General features: G+C 39.7%; 1 protein-coding gene across 6 annotated transcripts in view; it reads left to right on the top strand.

Moving 5' to 3' along the window:
• The window catches only part of LRRC56 (leucine rich repeat containing 56), a 60,245-nt gene that overhangs the window by 24,544 nt on the left and 15,531 nt on the right, over nucleotides 1–20,170 (top strand). For 5 of the 6 annotated variants that reach the window (XM_042038320.1, XM_042038317.1, XM_042038318.1 and 2 more), the window contains 2 exons: nucleotides 3,073–3,133; nucleotides 19,974–20,070. In XM_042038320.1, coding sequence (XP_041894254.1) covers nucleotides 3,073–3,133; nucleotides 19,974–20,070 — 158 coding nt within the window. Of the gene's footprint in view, nucleotides 1–3,072; nucleotides 3,134–17,691; nucleotides 17,836–19,973; nucleotides 20,071–20,170 lie in introns of those variants that run through there. The other variant, XM_042038321.1, reaches the window with a different exon arrangement.

Here is a 20,170-nt window from a genome sequence, read left to right as displayed (position 1 = left end):
TTTGTTTGTTTTTCACTAGTCCATATTCCAAAAGACACAAGAAGTCAAGCCACGATGATTTTTTGTGAACAATAGAAAAACAAAGATATATGATGCTACCTAAAGAATACTTCATAATGTAAACAGCAAGTGTTAGAAATAAAAGTGTTGTAACTTGTAGAATATAATAAAACCAGTATTTTGGCTATTTTCTCTTTACTCCTAGTCAGTTTTCTAAATGTCACCTGCTGTACCAAGGCACCTTGGACATTGCTACCCTGCTTGTGAAGTGCAGCCCTTCAGGCAGTGTTGTTGAGTGTGTGTGTATCACTTTTATTCACCTGCCTTGCAGTTTGATTTCATTCTGCCCTTCATTTAGTTTTGTTCCACTGGTACAGTAGAATGGTTTAACACTAGTACATTGTTGGTGGTTAGTAATTTCAGAGCCATGTAACAAAACCAGCCTTTAGTGAAAGGGAATCGTAGACAGATGAGATAACACTGCTCGTCATTCTGAATTCTCAGCCTTGTCCTGCAATCATCAGCATTCTTGTGGACCATTCTTCCTTTAAAAAATCGAAATTTTACAAGGAAGGCAGTTTCAGGATAAGGAATAAACTGCCTGTACTTATAAAATTAATATAGAAGTTAATATTGTTGTATTTCAGGGTATTTTTATATGTTAGTATCATGTGTCCTTGCTCTGAGGAAAGGTGTCATGAGGGTTAAAATTAAGGAATTAGAAATACATTGTTACATTGGGATAAGTATGTTGTCACTTCATTTTACAATTTTATCTTCTTAATCTTCCAGCCTCTAATCTATTTATAAGGATTTGGGACTCTAAAAACCATCAAAATCAATGGAACAATGAATTCTTATCACCAAAGAACGATTTCATATCGATATGAAACTGAAAGGAGGGAAGAACCTGCAGACTTGCAGAAATACATTGCAGAATATTGCTGGCAGAATTTTGCACCACCACGCATTGTATATTTCTATTTCAAGCTAGTAAGCCACACGTTAAAGTGTAACACTTCAGAAGTTCGCAGGGATAGATTGTGCCAAAATGCAAACAAAAATCTGAGATGGAGATCAAGTTACTGTAATGAAATAACCAGATGTGAAAATTGTGTCTTCAGCCTGTCACTCGGCCTCTTTGGATCGTTTAATAGTTGCTTCTTTCCTGAACCATCCCTAAATGCATTCAGTGGAAAGCTTTTCCTTGGGCAAGTCTCTGCATTTCTCTTGACTCTTCATTCAGATCTGCTGCTTAACACTAGTCCTTAAAACTCCTTTGCTTTGTAAAGCTTTGCAACAGCCTTTGTGTGGTAACCCTTTTACCTCTCTGACTGAATCCACGGAAAGGCTATTGCCCACTTTTGAACTGAGACTGGAGAGGCTACTGCATCCTCTCATTTTTTCCTTTAATACTTCAGGGGATGTCATTTAATCACTGTGTCCTTGTCAGAAACAGGATAGAAATTTTTCAGAGTGTAGATTTATTTTTTTGGGGGGGGGGGGCCCCCAATTTCTTAGGGCATGATTTATATCTGAGGAAGTCTTTCTCAGTAGGTACTATGACTGCTGTGAGTAATTAACAGAAATCCTAGTATTTCCTCTGCCAGGACTCCAAATTATTTGGTTGCCATATATACGTATAAATGTATAAAACTTGTTTGACGTGAGAAAGCGTACCCTGCAGGATAAGGATTGTGTGTTCTAATCGGTGCTCCAATTTTTATGGATTGTGGAAAATGATTAAAAAACAAGGCTAAAAGAATTGTACAGTGTGTTTTGAATTTTTTGTATTTTCAAAAGTGCTTTGCAAAGACGTGAACTGAAATACTTGCAGTACAGCATGAGGATCAATATGTGCACTATAGTTGCTCCAAAACAACGAGATGCAGATAATGCTTCTATTAAAACATGATGTATTAAAATGTTTTTGCCACAAATGCTCTTGTTCTATTTGGGGAATGAACAACATGACCTCCCTTGTTTGCTTTTGAGATCCCACTCCCCTTTCTTTTTTTTATCCTTCGCAAAGCACTGGAATGGTATCCTTCTGGACATTGGTAAGTCACCCTTGCCAGACAGTGATTACTCAGAGAACTCATAAAAATATTTGCTGAGAACACATTTTAGTGTTTCAGCTATGATCCAGTTTGTCTAAAATTGGTATTACTTCTACATGGTTGCATGTTATACTGGAGGATGCTCAGCAGCCTTGAGTAAACTCTGCTGGTGGGAATGGGTGAACATTTGCTACTGTCTGTAAGAAATGGTTTCTGAGACTTGAGCTTATGTCTAAATTATTCTGTAGCTCGGAGGGATTTGGTGTATGATTTTGGTTCAGAGATACCTTTAGAGTGAACAAAAAAGGCAAATGTCTCTCAGAGATAGGAAAAAAACCCCATTAATTAAAGTAATAACAACAGAATACTGAGGGTTTTATAGGTATGAAACTTGTACAGTTCAATGGTAAACAATTGATCATATCCAGAAAATGAAAAGGAGAAAGCAATGCTTTGCAAAATGTAGCATTTGGGGGACCTGTGAACTATAAAAGATGATGTTATGATGTGGAACATTATGTGTTTGTTGTTTGACTCAAAGTTACAGTTTGAAGAAGTGTTACTTGGCTGTGTATGAAGTTAGTCCATCGCTACTTGCCATTAAATAGGTCATGGAATGCTACACTCTGAAGTATCCCTTAGCTCTGCAGAGTATCACTCAGTTAATAGTCAGTCAGGATGGGGAATCAGACCAAAGAAAACAGACACCCATCAAGCCAGTTTCTTTTGTTGTCTGTCTGGAAAGGTGCCATATCAGAATTTCCAGAGAGGGGTTCAAAAATTGTAATTGGGTAGTCATGCAGACAATACGTATGTGTTTCAAAAATGCAAAGGATTAAATATTTTTTGAGTGAAATAATCTCATTGATTTTCTTAGAAGAAGTCCAGCACAGGCCTGGCAGAAACAGCTAAGAAATGCATGTAAAATTAGATGCTTCAACTTATAATTGTCATAAGTTTCCTTTACTCTAAACCCAGGTCTGCAAAGTGATCCTTTTTTCTGTTCCCACAGGTGTGCATCTGCCTAACCTGAGAGAACTGAAGTTAAACAATAGCTTGCTTGTGTCTGTGAGGTAAGAAATGAATGATTCTATGAAATAAATATAAAGAATAACAGCCCTCAATTTTATTGAAGTGATAAAATCTTCATTTGTGCTGCTTTCATTCCTTCCATTTCTCCATGCTATGATAATGGATTAGGTCATGAATGTATGCTTCACTACCACATAAGTTTAAGGACAGGACCTGATGTGGAATAAATCAGTGTAGCTGCAATAGTGCCAATGAATTAGCCTTAGTTTGCCACCAGGGAAGTTCCTGCTGTGCTGAAGTCCGTGGAAATTTGTTGCGCATTTGAAAGGAGCTAAAAATTCCCCTCTTATCTATGTCTAGGTGCTTGGATTTCAGCGTGTTTCAGCCTTTGGGCTTTTACTGTGCACAGTAGCCTGTTCCATACAGGTCAGACCAGTTCCTCAGCTGATGAAAATCGCTTTGGCTTTATTGAAGTCAATGGAATCAGGCTTATGAGAGCTGCCCTGAAGCCTGCATGTCCCTGGCTTGCTGGGCTGCATGAAAACATCATGTTTCCTCCCAGACAGCTGGGGGGTTGGTTGGTTGGAAAGGTGAAGTGAAAACCATGACAATGAAGAGGCAGAGCTGTCTTCTCTCTCCTGTGCTGGTATCTTAATTACCCTTGCTAATTAATGCAAAGTGGAAAAATACAGTTCATATCAGAAAAGGGCTATGTAAAAGGCCCAGACTGCTCTCTGGCTTTGTATGGCTATCTGCTAAACTCATGGGGGAAAAAGTAGTGGGTTTGCCAATTCTTGTTGAAGAGAACACGTTCCCTCATAAGAAATGACAATAAATTCTTCCTGGTCTCTCTAAAATAGCTAACGAACTTCAGTTGCTACGCTTTGATCTCATTTTCCCTTGTTCTGGTGATGAGATGAAGTATCTGCAGTCTAAATTTTGTTTTTCTCACCTTCTGATCTGTAACATGTAGACTTGGTGATTCTACATTGCTGCAATTATTTCAATAGCAACCAGCCGTTGTCATAAGCATGAAATTGCTCCATTATTGCAATGGAGGAGTAAGTAAGTGGGTGAAAAACTTCTAAATTTTGACAATATTAAGAGATATTTTGTTATAATAAAAAGAAAGAAAAAGTGGTTTTTAGTTTGATCAAAAATCCATATTCTCTTAAAATGTGTCAACAGAAAACATTTTGATCAGTTCTGTTGGTATTGAATATATGAATGCAGTTCAGGAAGATGGAGCTGCTTGACTCATGGTTTTAGCAGGATTTTGTACCTCTGTATTCTGAGACTGTAATTTCTGTAATGAAAAGTTCTGGCAAACCATTTTCTTTGACCTGACACCCTTGTGGTCCTTGATGCAGGGAATACTTGGTCTCAAGTTTTGATTTGATCTACTCTAATGTAAATATGTTTGGGTTTGGATATCAAGTCCAATATTGTGATGATTCCCAGGCACTCCAGCCCCAGGAGAAGCTACCTGCTCCTCCTTCTGTGTGCTAGTTAAATGCACTTGTCAGGGAATAGGTAAGGGAAGAAGAAGGTTTTGTTAGCTCTCCCAGACATGAACTCAGTCTGCATAGTTGCAACAGTAGCTTTCTTTTATTAATTTCCATCTTTGACAACCTGTCATTGAGAAACACAGATCATTTAAGGGCACATCCCATGCAAGCACAGCCTTGTACTTGAACTTTATTTTTGGATGTCTGCATCATGTCAATTTAATGCCCATTAGAGCAGCATTGCTGCCACAGCAGTAGTGATGCCTGCTATACCTAATGTAACATAGCTGCTGCATTCTAGAGGCTGCTGCCATTTAATCCAAAATTTAGAATCTCAGTTCTGAATTAATCCTGTTGATATTTGAATTCTGTCCAAAAAAGTGATTATTTTGTTTTATTCAACCAAACCCTTGCAAATGAGTCTTTTGAGGATGACAGAAAAAATGTTCTTCCTCCTTACTGAAAGTAATTCCCACAGATTTTGTCAGCCATAAGGTCAGAATCGTTGTAGTTGTAATTCGAAAATGGGCAGCAGATAATGGGAAACATCTTGTAGGGACCAACTGGAAGATTGGTTTGTTTAGAGAAAAGAAGGTAAGGACAGAAAAGCAGAGAAAAAGACAGAGGGTGTTTTGTGTATACTTGGGATGCTAAAAGCAGGCATTCTTTTTATGTGATAAAAACATATTCTGGTGAATCATTATGAAGAAAAGGCTGTCAGTGTGTGTGCATGAGTGGGTAATAAGATGGGAAACTTTGCATTGTCACTTTATTTTTTTTTCATTTTGTCTTGCAGAGTAGGATTACCTAATTATTTTAGGATGAAATGGAATTAAAACTGTTGTTCTATTTTTTTTTTTTCATTTTAAAAAGGGAAAAAAATTTACTTGGAATTTTAAAAATGGGAGAAGAATTTACTTGGTAGTAAACAGGACATAGGGAGATGTCAAAATGAAGATTTATGATCCTGACTTCAGTTACTGATTTTTTTGAGGCATTTGTTCCTGTCAACCTCACATAGGAACTTAAATTGCGAGGATGCTGAGGTGTTCATTGCCATGCACTGTTCAATGGAAATTGAAGGAGTCATGTTCTGGCAGTGAGGAATCAAGGTGTTCTTATAGTACAGTTTTCTATGGGAGAGCAAGGCTTGCTAGGTCAGTGATATTGGCTTCTCCTGGTAGCTCCTGAAGAAGCTGTGATTCCTTTGATGGGGAATGTGGTTGAGCTACTTTAGCTGTAAATTCTCCAATCCTCCTAAAGCTTGCATTCCTTTGAATACTTGAAACTTTGAAAGGATATCATTATCAACTATTTAATTCAATCCAAAAGGAAAATATATCTAAGTTTATTTGCAGATAATCAGTCTTGGCGGTTGAAAGGGAATTTCTTTTTTGGCTGTTTCTGGGTTTTGGTTTTCTACTGGCCCTTTGCTAAAGGGAACAGCTCTGGAAAATCCAGTGTACTCTGTGAGAAGAAAATAGTACATATTGTTGTTAATTTTCTAAATCACTATAATTTTATTATGTCCGTGTTTGATGACCTTCACCCCTTTGCTAGCAACTGAGAAATTCTAGATTTGTGAACTGATAATTGAGGATGAAAAGTCAAGCCTGTTCCATAGAGTGCCTGTTAAAATCTGCCGGTTTTTGGGTTTTTTTGTTTTGTTTTGTTGGGGTTTTTTTGTTTTGGTTTGGGTTTTTTTGTTTTTTTTGTTGTTGTTGTTGTTGTTTGTTTGGGTTTTTTTTTGGATGACCACGGTCTTCATTTTTGTAATGTTCCCAGTAAAAGAACTATATTTCAAGGCCCATGAATTACTACTTCTGCTTTGGCATGTAGCCTATGTATTTTTTTTTATCAGACTGCCTTTATGCTCAGTCCAGGGATGAATGAAAAGATCTGTTTAAAAATGTTTAGAGAGATATCTTTACAAAAGGGCTTTTAAATCACATAGAGGAATCTTGGGACCTGGTTCCCATAAGTTCCAGCAGAAGCTGTTTGAGCAGCTGAAGTTCATTTCCTCCCATTCAGCACTACACACTGTAGCCAGCAGAAGACTGATCACTCTCAGGGCTTCTCAACCAACTGTTTCTAACAGAGAGGGGCTGTCATGTTTTAAGTGAGATGAAATGCAGAGACTATGAAGTGTGAGGACAGAAGTGAATATGGAGGATATAGGGAAAGGAAAATAGATTTTCTTTATCCAGATAGAGTTAACATTTCATTGCTGCAGTTCTCTTAAATGGTCTTGCACTCTTGCAGAAGCATCCCCCAGAGCAAGAGGGAAGTAATCCTGGTCTGTTTCAGTCAGTAAAATCATGAGGAGGTTCAAATGAGTAAGGTGCAGAGTACATTCAAGATCAACAATTCTTATGCTTTTATGATCCTTAGGTTTTTGTTTTGTTTTTTTAACACCAGCTCCTGGAGACAAGACTAGCAACACAGGAATCTGTATTCACATTTTGCAATGTTTTGAGCCCTCTTGGCTGTGAAAAAAAACCCTGTAAATATGAGCCAAGTGATTTGAGTAAGGATTTTGCTGATCATTTTATGACTTTAAGAAACCAGAGCCGAACTAATTCTTTCTTTATTGAGGATAAGGGCTCTAAAGTAATGTTTAAAAGTTTTTTTGAGACATGAATCAGGATCTTTAGGTATTTTAACTTAGCAATATAACTCCTTGGTACTTATCCAACAAAGAGTTTAAGGAAATATAATATCTTTAAAGCCACAAGAAGTTTGCCTTCAGTGGCATTGCTCACGAGCTGAAAATTAAACATTGGTCCAATTGCTTTGCTGGATCTGGATCAAGTAACACCATCTTGTATAAGACTGAGCTGTGACACTGATCACCCCAAAATTTGATGCGCTGCTGATGATGTGTCTAGGCACCAACTATTTGCTGGATAGTTTTCCCTCAAACAGGAGGAACATGGGGGCAACATTCTCCTAAATTTGCTTTTTGTCCTTGTCGTTTTTACTTATTCCTTTCCTCTTTTTTTTTCCTCTCCAGTTTTTTTCCTCCCTTTTCTTCTGTCATTTCTAATCTTTTGCAATTACTGTATTACTATGCTTGATGCATAGTAACGTGTACATAGGTACATAGATATCACATGTAAAAGCAACAGGTCTTGTTTTTTTGAAGTCTATCTCAAGAACATGTTCTTTGAGGACTTTGAGTGCTTTCCAGGAGCTCAGAAAGCATTTAAATTGAATCTTGATCTCTGTATTAATGATCTCTGTATCCATGTTAGTGCCTGCTGATCCCTGGGAGTATTACAAACCTGGGCAAAATTGCTGTGACCTCAAGTTTTATTTAGCATTGATGGTTTTAAGGATATTCATATTATTGATAAAAAGTAATGATTTTGGGAGAGAAATACAGCTGCTTTTAGTTGAGTGGATTATTTTCAGAAAAGCACAATCAGCCTGTCTGCCTTAGGCCCTGGGGAAATCTGATTGCTTTGACCACTTACTTGTCCTGGGTAGACCTCTGGTTTAATTTCACCAGGTCAGGTACCTAAAGTAGAAAGCATGTCTTTGTGACTTTAGATATCAGGGAATCTGACAGGCTGATTCCACAGCAGGGGAGGCTGAGCTTTTTCTGTACAAATGCACAGGTGGAGCTCAGGCTTAATTCTGCAGCAAGCACAGAGGACACCAAAAACAAGTTTGTGGCCTTGCAGTGTCTTTCCATGGTTCTTACCATCAGCACCCCATTTTCTGAAGCTTTCCCTAGCTGAAACTCCCCTGCCTTCTATTTCAGGCTGTCAGGTACAGGGTGTACCTGTAACGAAGGGGAAGATGAGGCAGGGCCTGCCCTTGCAGCTCCTGGTTTGAGTCTCTTGGTCATGACAGGGTTGGTGGGGAGAGTGCAGTGTATCTGTCTGCTCACAGAGCAGAGAGGATCTGCTCTCATTGTCATCTGAGCAGTTCCGTGGCAGCAGGTTTCTTCCCCCAGGTGCACCACTATCATGTTCCTATTTTGTGACTGCCATACAGTACAGGGCATGAAAACCATCAGAGGATCATCACAGACCACAGCAACACATTATGCATCATGAACATGGCTAGTGAAATAGCAAAGTAAATAAGTTACAGGTAATGTGTGCAGGAAGTCTGCCAGTAAACTCCTGCAAGGTAAGAAAAGCCCATTTAATAACTGTGCCCCTTCTCTCCCTACAATCTGAATAGACACTCCACTTTGAGTATATTTGGTAAAAAGTGGCCTTTTCTTTCAGGATGTTTTCTCATGCCTTGCACCTATCCAACTGAAACAGGTCTTCAAAAAGAACACAACTCAGTTCCTGGGTTAGCTGTTGTTTCTACAGCATCCTGGGTTAGCTGTATAAATATGCTGTATTTCCCATCTCAGTTGTTTATTTTATATATTACTCCTGGGCAGACACAGTCTTTTGAATGAGTTGTGTGTAAGGCTTGGCCTAATGGTATCATGATCTTGCTTACATGCTCTGGATAGATATGATAAAGATGTTGGTAATAAGTAGCCGATTTCTGCCAGCAAATAAGTACTTTTGTGCCTGGCTATTAGGCAGTTTGCAGCTGTCAATGTCAGGGTTCACTTATGAAAATTTACACCTAAATACTCATTTTAACCAGTGATGAGAAAGAATGGTTATGATCATGGTGTGAGAAACACCAAAGAACAGGGTTGGGAAGCAATAGTAATTAGCCCACTGCCAGTGGAACTGTTAAGGAAGCTTCCCTGTCTGACCACCCAGGAGCCACTCCTGCAGTCACACTCCCACCACCCCAGATTTTCACTGCTGGGACCAAAGATCCTTCACAGCAGGAGCTCCAGTGACCCCACGGGTGCCCCTCTTGGCTCCCTGCACACCCCACACTCACACAGTCAGACAGGGTTTCCTTACTGGCTCAGCACTGGATTTCCCACAGCAGAGTCCCAGATGTCTGGATCCTTAGAGGAATTTAATTGTGGCACAATAACACAAAAACAGCTCAAGCTGGGTGCCTCCTTCCTGAGTGGTATCCAGCTGTGAAAAGATTGTCTTCATGGAAATAGGAAAATAATCAGCATTGGTTTAATGGGTTTGTAGGTTGTTTTGATTCTCTCCTACAAGGGAATTGCTTCTCCACAGCTTGTTTGATTTTTTTATTGAAAATAATGATGTTCAGTGGGAAAATATGTTCTTGGAATGCAAGGTAAGTGCTGATTTTAAAAAAGGGAAGGAATCAGGTTGGAGGGGAAATTAAGCTAATGGTTGTATTCATCAGTTGGTAAGTGCCAAGTGATACAAATAAAAAATTAAGAAATAGAATTTCTGTGTACAATCAGTTTCATGGTTTAATTTCTACAGAATATTCTCCACACAGGAGTTGATTTAGTAGTTCTTATTTTCTGTAGACACATTGCTGCACACAAAGGGCCTGTTGCTATTTCCCCCCTAAAATACATGCACGCTTATTTTTCTCTAGCTATGTTTCTGATTTGCTGTATGGCAAAATTTTGTCCTTCTGTCCTGAGATCTTTAAAGGATGCATCAGATCTCTCAGATGCATCAATAGCTGGATCAATAGCTGCAAGAAAGAAATACTGGAATGCCTTTGTGTTTTAGGAGGTGAAGCTGTGATTTCATTAGCAGGTGTAATGCGTGCACATTGTTCACCCTTTGCCATAAACTGCACTGTGTGTTCTTCTTGTGGGGGTGAGAACCTGAACACAAAGGTCTGATAACGAAACCTACCACCTACACTTTTGGTTACAGAAGTTTTATGAAAGACTGTGTGTTTGAAAGACCATTTGAAAACCAGGCATCTCCTGGTTTGAACTTCATCAGCCTCACAATCTTACCACTCCACTTTCTACTGATTCATCTCACCACAGGCAAGAACGTAGAGAGGTTTGGTTTACTCTGCTTATTGTTGCAACTACAGTTGCCTCAAAAGCGAGGTCGAGATGCTCTACATCCAATTCACACACCTGCAGCGGATGTCTACTGGTGTGCTGTGAAGGAAATGCCGAGGCTCTGCCTTGTGGTAACACCCTCAGGATGGAAATCTCTAAGGTCTCATCTGCCTCGGTAGTCCTGTGATGGGCTTTGCAGTCCCCCAAGCTTCTCTTTGCATCTTGTTTGCTTGTTGTAAAACAACATCTGGAGGCCAGTGCAAGCACAGAAAATCTCACTTGAAGATATTGTTTAAGGAAGAAGTCTTGACTTGGGACATACGGAGGCAAGTCTGTCATGCCAGATCTGGAGTGAACATTAGAGGCTGAGAGAGGAAAGAAACTGGAGGAAATCAACTGCCATTCACAGGTCCAAGCTGTACCTGTATCTGTTTCTTGCAAGCTTCTGTATTTTTTTGTTTTCTTTTTAGATATATACACAGATTAAAAAAAGAAAGAAAGGAAAAGTTACAAAGAGGAAATGACCTTTGGCCTCAGGAGAAAATCATTAGTGTCATTCAAATGTGCCTGATCTAAAGAATCTCAGGAACCTGCATTTCCACCATTGTATATTCAGACTGAATCACTTTAAATTACATTTTCTCTCCAGGTTTTCATATCAGCCAACTTCTGCAATATTTCAAGTATTTTTTACAGTGGAAACTCTATAGCCATTACCATGACAAAAATTGAGTAGCTACTCCACGCTGGTCCAATTCTGTAGTTGTGTGGGGTCAATTAATCTAGAATCCCAGTTTTTCTGATACACAGAAAAAGACTTTTCAGGAACTTTTTTTTCCTTTTTTTCCTTTTTTTCCTTTTTTTCCTTTTTTTTTTTTTTTTTTTTTTTGTGGTATGCGTCTTAACACCACTGAATCTGTCAGATGATTTGGATCTTTTACAGAATATTCCTTCTGCTTACCCTGAAGCATTAGAAGTTTCAAGTGTTGATTTTGAAGGATGAGATCTATATTAAAGCAAAGTTGGAATATATCTGTCTTACTCTGCCAAAGCTCAGACCTGGAACATACTGTGAAACAGGCACACAGCATGTGGGAGACTGATAAGTTATTTATGCAGGAAATTTCAAAGCACTGTGGGATTCAATTCTTCAATGTAAGTAACTCACTCTGTAACCACAGTTTCATTATCCTTTATTTTTTTTATGTGTAAGCTTTCAACAGTGAGAATGAACAATTGCCAAAGCTATAGGAACTGTCAGTAGCTCTGGGGCTAAACTGAGGGGCAATGGATCTGTGGGTGTGAGAGTTTTATTTACTGTGTGTCTCAACTTTTTCCTATTTGAAAATTCACTTGGTCTTGTGGAAGATGTAGTGCACCCAGTGGGATGCAGCCGTGGTGTGTTGGGTTCCTGCAGTTTTTCTGGGATGCAGCTTTATGCCAAGAGTGGGAGCTGAAGTAGGGTGGAAAAAAAATAGTCAAGGGCAAGTCTTGTTCCACAGGACCACACTCTGGCAACCTCTACTCCTTTCTGATTGTGGGAGCTGAATTAAAGCAACTGTTCTTTCACTGTGAGAATGCTGTAGCAGTAACTAAGCTGACAAGCAGTTTTAATGATCAAAAGGAAATTAATACAAAATTAAGTTATCCTTCCCACACGTTGCATATTCGTGTGTTGAGGAATTGCTGTTCTTGACTCCATCAGCGTTGATCAAGCCCATTATTCCGCTCTAGGTTTTTTTTGACAGCAACTAAAAATGAGAGCACTTGAAATTAAAGCTACATTTCATGTGTATTAACTTTAACAGAAGTAAGCATTTGATTACCTTAACCACACAAGTGTGATGAGTTACAGAAGTGTATGTATCGGCACTTCATTTCACTTACAAATATCTCTCTCCTTTTGGTCTCACAAAGTACTTTTTGTTTAAATAAGGTGTAATCTGACATGGAAAATAAAGTTCTTGCAAGGAACATAGCACGTGATGTAGTACTGCATTTGCTACAGTGGTTTCAATGAGGCAGTGAGAAGCAACAATGACAAGTGAGAAAGTTATATATCAGGAATAGCCCAGAGATGTATCTCATTGGGTTTGGATTTTTCATCTGCTGTCATCTCCTGTATCCAGATGCAATCCTTGCCTGCCACCTCTGGAGGGGGAGGCAGGGGGTGGTGGGCACTGGTGTTAGTGCAACAAGGATTTTTATGCAGTGTCTCTGCTTGAAGAATGGCCGCAGATGTGTCCATGGCAGAGCTCAAGTACTGTTACAAGGACCACCAGCATCACTCTGGCTCCTGTCCTGGAAAACAGCCAAACTGCCTTGGACAGTTTGTGGTTTTGGCTGCTGTAACCAGGTAGTCTCCTGTCCTTGTTTTCAGGCTTTTGCTTTAGAGAAAATGCTGGCCAAAAGCACGTGGCTCCTTGATAACTGTGATTTGCCTTAGTGGGCCCACAAAAACTGTGGCAGGTGTCTCTCCCTTTGGCATAGCAAAGATGAGAAGGCAGAGTCACAGGCTGCCTGAAGTGTGGCACCTTGAATGCTCTCCCTGATATATTTACCCCTGGTGCAGCACCAGGCAGTTGCATTTCCTCCCAGACACCCTTTTTGCTGTCAGTGATGTATTCAGCATAGATCCACAGCTAAAAAAAGCAATATTCGGATCTCTGCCCCTTTCCAAACTTGGAACTTAACACACAAGCAACCAACCAGCAAACCCCACCCCCTCCAACCCTGGAATAAAATAGTGAAATTTGTTTGTTGGGAGAAATATTGCCAGGGCACTGCAGCCCATTTTGAAAGCAGCTTCTTATTCATAGTAAGGTTGCCTCAAAAATTTGGAACAAGTGAGACATGCTACTGCAAAGACCTTTGGCAACAATAACTTTTTGTTCACACAGAAATTCTTCATTTGCATGTAAAAGGGAGTTATGAAAACAGAATTTCATAGACACAGTTTTTATTTAAGAAGATGTTTGGTAAATGCATGCTTTCTGTTCAGCCTAGAACAAGCTAGCCTTCCTCTGATGTATTTAAGAATTGCCTGGCAAACTTGTTTTTTGCTTAGTTTTTGAAGTCTCCGACAACATGTCTCAACAGGATTAGGAACTTTTTCTGTTGCAAAGTTGCACAGTTCAGAAGGCAGAATTAGGCCAGATTATTAGGTGCTACAATTCCCTGGTATTTCAGCCTAAAAGTGGCCTTCTGGCAGCAAAAAATGAGACATGATCCTTGTTACCTTGAGCCTTGGGCCGTGTTTCAACACTGGCACAAGGGAGCATAAGATGCAAAAGGCAACCTGTATGTCATGGTGATCCTTATAAGATGTGAGACAGAGGAGAACCAAGCCAACAGTTCTCGGCATATTGCTACTTGAATTTGGAAGGGTGAATACAAAACCAACGAAGACTGCAATGCTGCAAAGCAAGGCAGGTCTTCACATTCACATGACATTTGTTCAACTGTGAAAGGACATTGCAAGGACAATAAGGACATGGCCTCAGCACTGCTTGCAGAGTTGGGGGCTGTGTCGTGGATTTGATCAAGTATGAGGAACACATGCATACAATCAATTTTACAATTTTGAATACAGCTATTTGAGAACACAATGAAACTATTATGTAAGCTTCCTATTAGAACATATGTTACTGATTTAAATAACATTCAGGCTTTAAAAGTTTTTGTTTCAGATGTCAGAATTATCTGTACAACCAAACCGTTTTGTGCCGACATCGACCATATCACTGTTATCACAGTGCGGCTTGATAAATTGATTTCTGTAGATCAGAGATGGGTTTGTTTTATGCCTTTATTTTGTAAGATTGTAGTTTGGTCACTCTCTTACAATCTAAATTTCTCTAATTACCAGTGCATTCATTTTCAGAGCGATCTTTAAAATGAATAAAATCTGTGTCAATGGCTGTTTTAGATGTATTGCTTCTGGAGATTTATTCAACAGATGTGAGTGTGCTTTGAGATACTGCTTCCAAGTTCCTTGGATTTAGGGCTTCATTTCTAGGTAAATGATTCAAAACCAACTTCAAGAAGAAATGATGGGTTCAAACAGATGAATATGTTCAGGGTTGTGCTGTTGTGTTTATTGGGTAGCTTGAGCTCAGTGGAGCTATTCAGGGTTTATTGTGGTGAAACCAAGAGTAGGATTTGGCTCTCTAGGTCTGATATTCATCCAGTAAAAATTTGGCTGGATCAAATCAGTCCCTGAAGAGCAAGGGTGTTGGATTAATGGAAGAACACATTATTTCTCAAACTTGTTATTAGGTGCTGTAAGCCAAACTGTTCACTGCCCCTGTGCTCTCTCCCCAGCCTGGGGGAGTGATGACAAGATGGGAGCATCAGATTTCGTGGGAAAAAATACTAAATGGTTGTGCATAAGTGCGGAGGGTGTTGCCAAGACCCTCACAGAAACACAGAGCTGTTTGATGAGTTCCCATCCCTGCAGCAGTTATTTGGATATAGCTGGAACCCAGGCTTCAAACCCTTCGGTTTATTAATGCTATTTTCTCAAAATCAATTATAAATGCAAATTTGTGGGTTAAAAATGAAACTAGGGGAGTCTATGTTGATTTTTTGGCACTTTGGGTTACTAAAAACATGATGTGATATTCAGTGTGTGTTTTGCAGGCAAGCGTGTGTGTAAGAGCACATGTGGAGTAATTACTCAGGAAGACTCTGGTTTGGCAGCTTCAGGGGCTGTAATCCTCTGTTTATCACAACCAAAGGTTATGATATACACATTCCCACCCAAAGCTCCATCTCTCTGCCTCAGACCTGTCTTGAATGAAGCATAGCAGGGGTGAGCAGGATATATAATGGCTTTGGTTATTAATTCTTTGCCTTTCCTGTAAAGTTCCCAGCTTCCACGTCACTTGGAACAGGACGCTTGTCCACTGGAATGGGATTAATGTGTATATTAATGGCAGCTATGTTTCCTCTATAGTCTTTCTTTCTCTAAGCTCTTTGTTGTTTGCACATCACTGGAGCACTCCTGTGCTGCATCATAGGACCAGTTGCCACCAGCCTTCTACAATGTCTCATGTTTTTCCTTTCAGCTATCAAACTTTTCAATCCTACTTTCTATTTTTTGAATAGGTACTGTAATTTTCTGTATGTTTATATCATGCCCAGTACAGGAGAATCCTGGTCTCTGACATGTGCCTCAATAATTTTTGCCTTGGTCAATGATTATTCTGGGGGAGTGTTTTGTTACACTGTATGTATAATTATAGTGGATTTTCTCTCTTACTACACTGATAAATTGTTATTAAGAGTTTATGATTATATTTAAATAGTTTACCCTAGTAAATCATTGTCAGAGTGCAGATTCCCATTAATTCCATTTCTTTTTAAAAAGTCAGTAGATGTCTCTCCCCAGTTTGGGCTGATCTCACCCTCTGCACTTAACATAAATGAAAACATGCCTGTGTGTACACTTGCATGCCCATGGTGGTCATGTGTGCTCAAACAACTCCTCACTTTGCTCTCACCCCCTCCAAGGTGGATGTGCCAGATGCTCTAGAGTTGGTCCCAGAGGAGACACTCCCACCTCTTGCAAGCTCTTAAGTTCTCTTCTCACCAGCCAAAATATTTCAGAAGAATTTTCAGAAATGCAGGTGCATGCAGTTGTCAGGAGCAGCTTGCTTTGAGTTAGATGGCTATTTCACCTTACAGCAGCCATGCTCTCAAGGGCAATAATCTCTGTAGTAATTAACAAGGGAATTTTCTCTGATGCTGCAGCATGAGTCATGCAGCTTCCAAAAGATTAGTTTGTTAGTTACTGAATAAAATGTTTGCAGATGTACTTTGCTGTGATAACATCTCTGACTGGGGATGACTCATTACAGATGCAGGAGTAAAGATCTGCAGGGCCAAAATGTGACTGCATGATCCAGAATTTTAGCCTCCTCTAGCAGCTAGCATGACCCCAATGTCAGCAAGAGGAATTTGGTTCTGCAGTAGGGCCCAAAGGGGAAAAAGTCCTTTTGCCGCTTCTCCTCACTGCCTCTACATTAGCCAGCAAGGAGAGGTGACGGTCATTTGCTCTTCATAAGAGCTGGAGTGCCCTTCTTGAGGGGCAGGAGGAGAGATACCTTGGGCTGCTAACTCTCTTCCCTGAAACAGAGAGCAAAACTGGGCCAAACAGTGCAACAAAGTTCATGCTTTCTTAGTATTTTGTTTCTTGAGTTAAAGATGAGCTTTGGGACAGTCAACTTCAGCCTTATAAGAAACCACTTCCCATTAGCTTCCATATTTTTCTCTTTTCTGAAGTGTCTATTTAAGCATTCTTTTAATAACAAGAGCCTATTATCAAACACTGAGTTGCATTGCAGACATGCAGTGGTTCTGTCTTTTGCAAGTACCCAAGACATGGGATGTACAACCTAATTCCTTTGTCTGGAATACAAATCCTCATCAACTTTGATTAGTATTAACCTTAAAAGTGCTACTCCTAACTCATGCCAGTTAGCTGTAGGAGAGTCAGAGCTGCAACCCATGAATGAAACTGGAATGGATTTGAGGCTAAACTTGGCAGCACAAATTGTGAAGAGTAAGGTAAGTAGGCTTTAGAAGTCATTTCAGTTAGGGTCGTCTTCTGATGGTGTGCCTAGCAGGAGAATGCTTTAAGGACTTGTTAGCTAATAATTCATAGTGACCGTGTGCCACGCATGAGCTAGCACATGGTGTGTGCAGGAACTGACCCTGTCTGTGTGCACTGGGTTTAACCATAGTCAGCTCTGGAACAGAAAACTCTGACAAAGAGAAATGGGATTTAACTCTGGAAGTCTTAGACCTCTGAGTAGGAGCAGGAAACTGCTTCCACAAATGCATGGAGTGATCAAGGACTAGAGGGAATAACTGTTTATTCTTGGGGCCTTGTGTAAAAATTGCTTGGGAATTAATCCTCTGCTTTGCTTTGGCGTTCTTTATATTGACAGAGAAACATTAGGAACAAGCATGTTACTGCAATCTCCTTCTGTGGCAAAAACACTTCACTTAGAAAATTCAAGACAAATTAAAAATGGAAATAAAGTCCATTAACCATATCTTACTCTACCATATGTAATCAGGTTAGGATTGTCTTCAATTTTGCTGGCCTAATAAACAGAGCATCTATCAGAAACATTGTTTCAATGACACAAAAAATGATAGTGACTACTTCCCTTTATCTATGTTCAATGGTTTACAGAAGAGAAAATTCTGCACCAAAATTAGCCCAAAACTGGAAAACCTCATCAGTGCTTGAAGAGGGTCATGAAGTGAGCAGTGCAATCCCTTCATATTATTCCTAATGCCATATTTGTGTTTATGGATGTGTTGGCCTTGCTTGATGGTAGGTTCTGGTTTTGTAATTTAATTTAATTTCTTTCTTATTATAGGCATGCAGCTTGCAAATCTAATAATAAATTTTCTGTAAATATTACTTTGGGAGGCATCTGTTCCTTAAGGAAGCCTTAGAACCAGTTTTTGTTTTATTTAGAAAATATACACAATGTAAATAGACCCTGGAAGATCTTATGCAAGGCCAGGGATGTGGTGATAAGGATTTGGCTCTCTTTATCCTTGTGTCACTAGAGGCAAGCTGGCTGGGTGCACAAAATTCACTGCAGGTGTTCTGGTTCATATCAGCTGAGGGTTTTCTCCTCAAGGGAGGAGTAGCCTTAGATGGAAGGAGATGTGCAATGAGACTAAGATTTTTCTTTTTTGCTTAGTTCTAGCCATTGAGACAGCTGCACTGCACCTCAAAAGCTATAAAATGTTACATAAACACATTGTATGGTGTATCCATTGTGAGCTTACTTAATGGGCAGCATCCAGGGAAGGGATAATTAGAGACGCTCAATGCCTGCAGCCCCTGCAGCGGTAGAGGATGGATAAAGTGAGAGAGGTCTGAATGATGCCCATGGGCATACCAGCCCCTAGAAGGCAGAGGGATGAAAACCCCCAATTTCATCTAGAAACTCCCATTCAACCCTGTATTTGGCCCATCACAGAAGAGAGGCATCTGGGGATATTTTTCCTTGCACCCATCCTTTATTCAGCCTTACGCAGTCTCCTTTCTCCTGACAAGACCCTTCCCAAGTACTCAGATGGTACAGAAACAATAAAAAATACAGTTAACAATATGTCTATCCCCACTTATAAAAGCACTCCTTCATGACCTCTTGGACTGGCTGGATGCCAGGTATCCCTGAAGCAGGCAGCTTGACTACAAGGGTTTGCTGCAAAGCTGTAGCAAAGCTGCATGAAGCTCTCAGAGAGCAATGCAAAGCTGGTCTTGTTCCCTGTCATCCACAAAGAGAAGACATGAGTACAAGAACTGTTACCTTTATTCCAAGATCACAAGGGCCCCTATGACTTCTATCTTCTGCAATTTTCTGTAGAAAACTTACTCTTCTCTGTACTATAAGAATGGATATTGTAAGAGATAGATAATCCAAAATTCTGAAGTCCAATAACCTCTATTTAAGAAGTATTTTAGCTTTTTATATGGTCCTGAGAAACTGGCCCTGCTTGAGTATGGATGTTGGACAAGGTGACCTTCCTTCCAACTCAGCCATTCCTGTATTTCTTTGAACTCTGTGCTAGTCTCTACCTCCTCTGATAAACTGTCTTTGTATTTAGTTACCCACTGTTTAGTTCTTTATTATTCAGATACTCTGATGTCATGGCTACAGTAGAGAATTCTGAGCTTTTGGTTGGTTTTGGATTTGATAAAGTGTTTTATTTTGTTTATGTTAGACTAGTGGCTTTATGCAACTTAGTGTTACCAAAGATGGCAGGTGATTAAGCTCCCAGTTTGATTTGCCACCCTTTTTGCATTATCTTTGTATTGTGCACCACTGTAATGTCAGTGGGACATTACACATGTGCGGCCTCAAGCAGGTCAGTGTGTGATTTTCTGGGTTATGACCAAAAAGTTTAAAGTTCATATAAATGATCCTTTTTTGCTATATTTTGCTACACCCAAAGGGTGGGAAAATAGGATGGAAAGGATTATCATTTTCTGCTGATTCAAAAAATGTTATCTGGAAAAGGTGTTATTCCTTTCAACTGCAAAATCAGAACAGAGGTAAGAGGGACAGAGTGAGGCTGACCGTGCAGTCAGCTCAGATATGTTAATTTGGGTTATATGTGTACAGCCAGTGATGCCAGCATAAGAAAATCTCACATAATTCTTAGCAATTGCCTGTGATTTACAGCAGAATTACCATGATGTAGCCCTTGGAATAATCTGAATCAAACAGAGCTGGAGTGACATGTTGTCATACAAGAACAAAGACGACAGTGGGCTAAGTAAAGAGGGGTATAATTTTATTCCCCACTTTTGAGGGTGAACATTTTTAATGGAATTTTTTGTAAACAATGTGACATTTGAAGGAAGTAGCAGTGGTCTAGTCTTAGGAGAAAGAAAGCAAATCTTGAGTTTTTTCATTCATTCAAATAGAGCTTGAATTGTTTTTTTATAAGGGATCTTGGAACCTCATTGTCCTGTCTCCGTGTCCTGTGGATGGCTCGGTGTGGGCTCTCAGATTTAGATGGGATCTCTTCCTGCAGCTCTCTGAAAGTAAGTATGGATGTGTCCTGCCAAATGACAATCTCAGAGCTACCTACAGTCGATACTCTTTACTTTTAGTCTTCCTTCTCCTCACCTTTTGCTTTTCTGA

This window comes from Corvus kubaryi, unplaced genomic scaffold (assembly GCF_017639235.1).
Source record: "Corvus kubaryi isolate FWS band 111438036 unplaced genomic scaffold, C.kubaryi_AGA036_p1.0 37392, whole genome shotgun sequence".
NCBI classification, from domain to species: Eukaryota; Metazoa; Chordata; class Aves; order Passeriformes; family Corvidae; genus Corvus; species Corvus kubaryi.
This window is presented reverse-complemented; position numbering and strand designations above follow the sequence as displayed.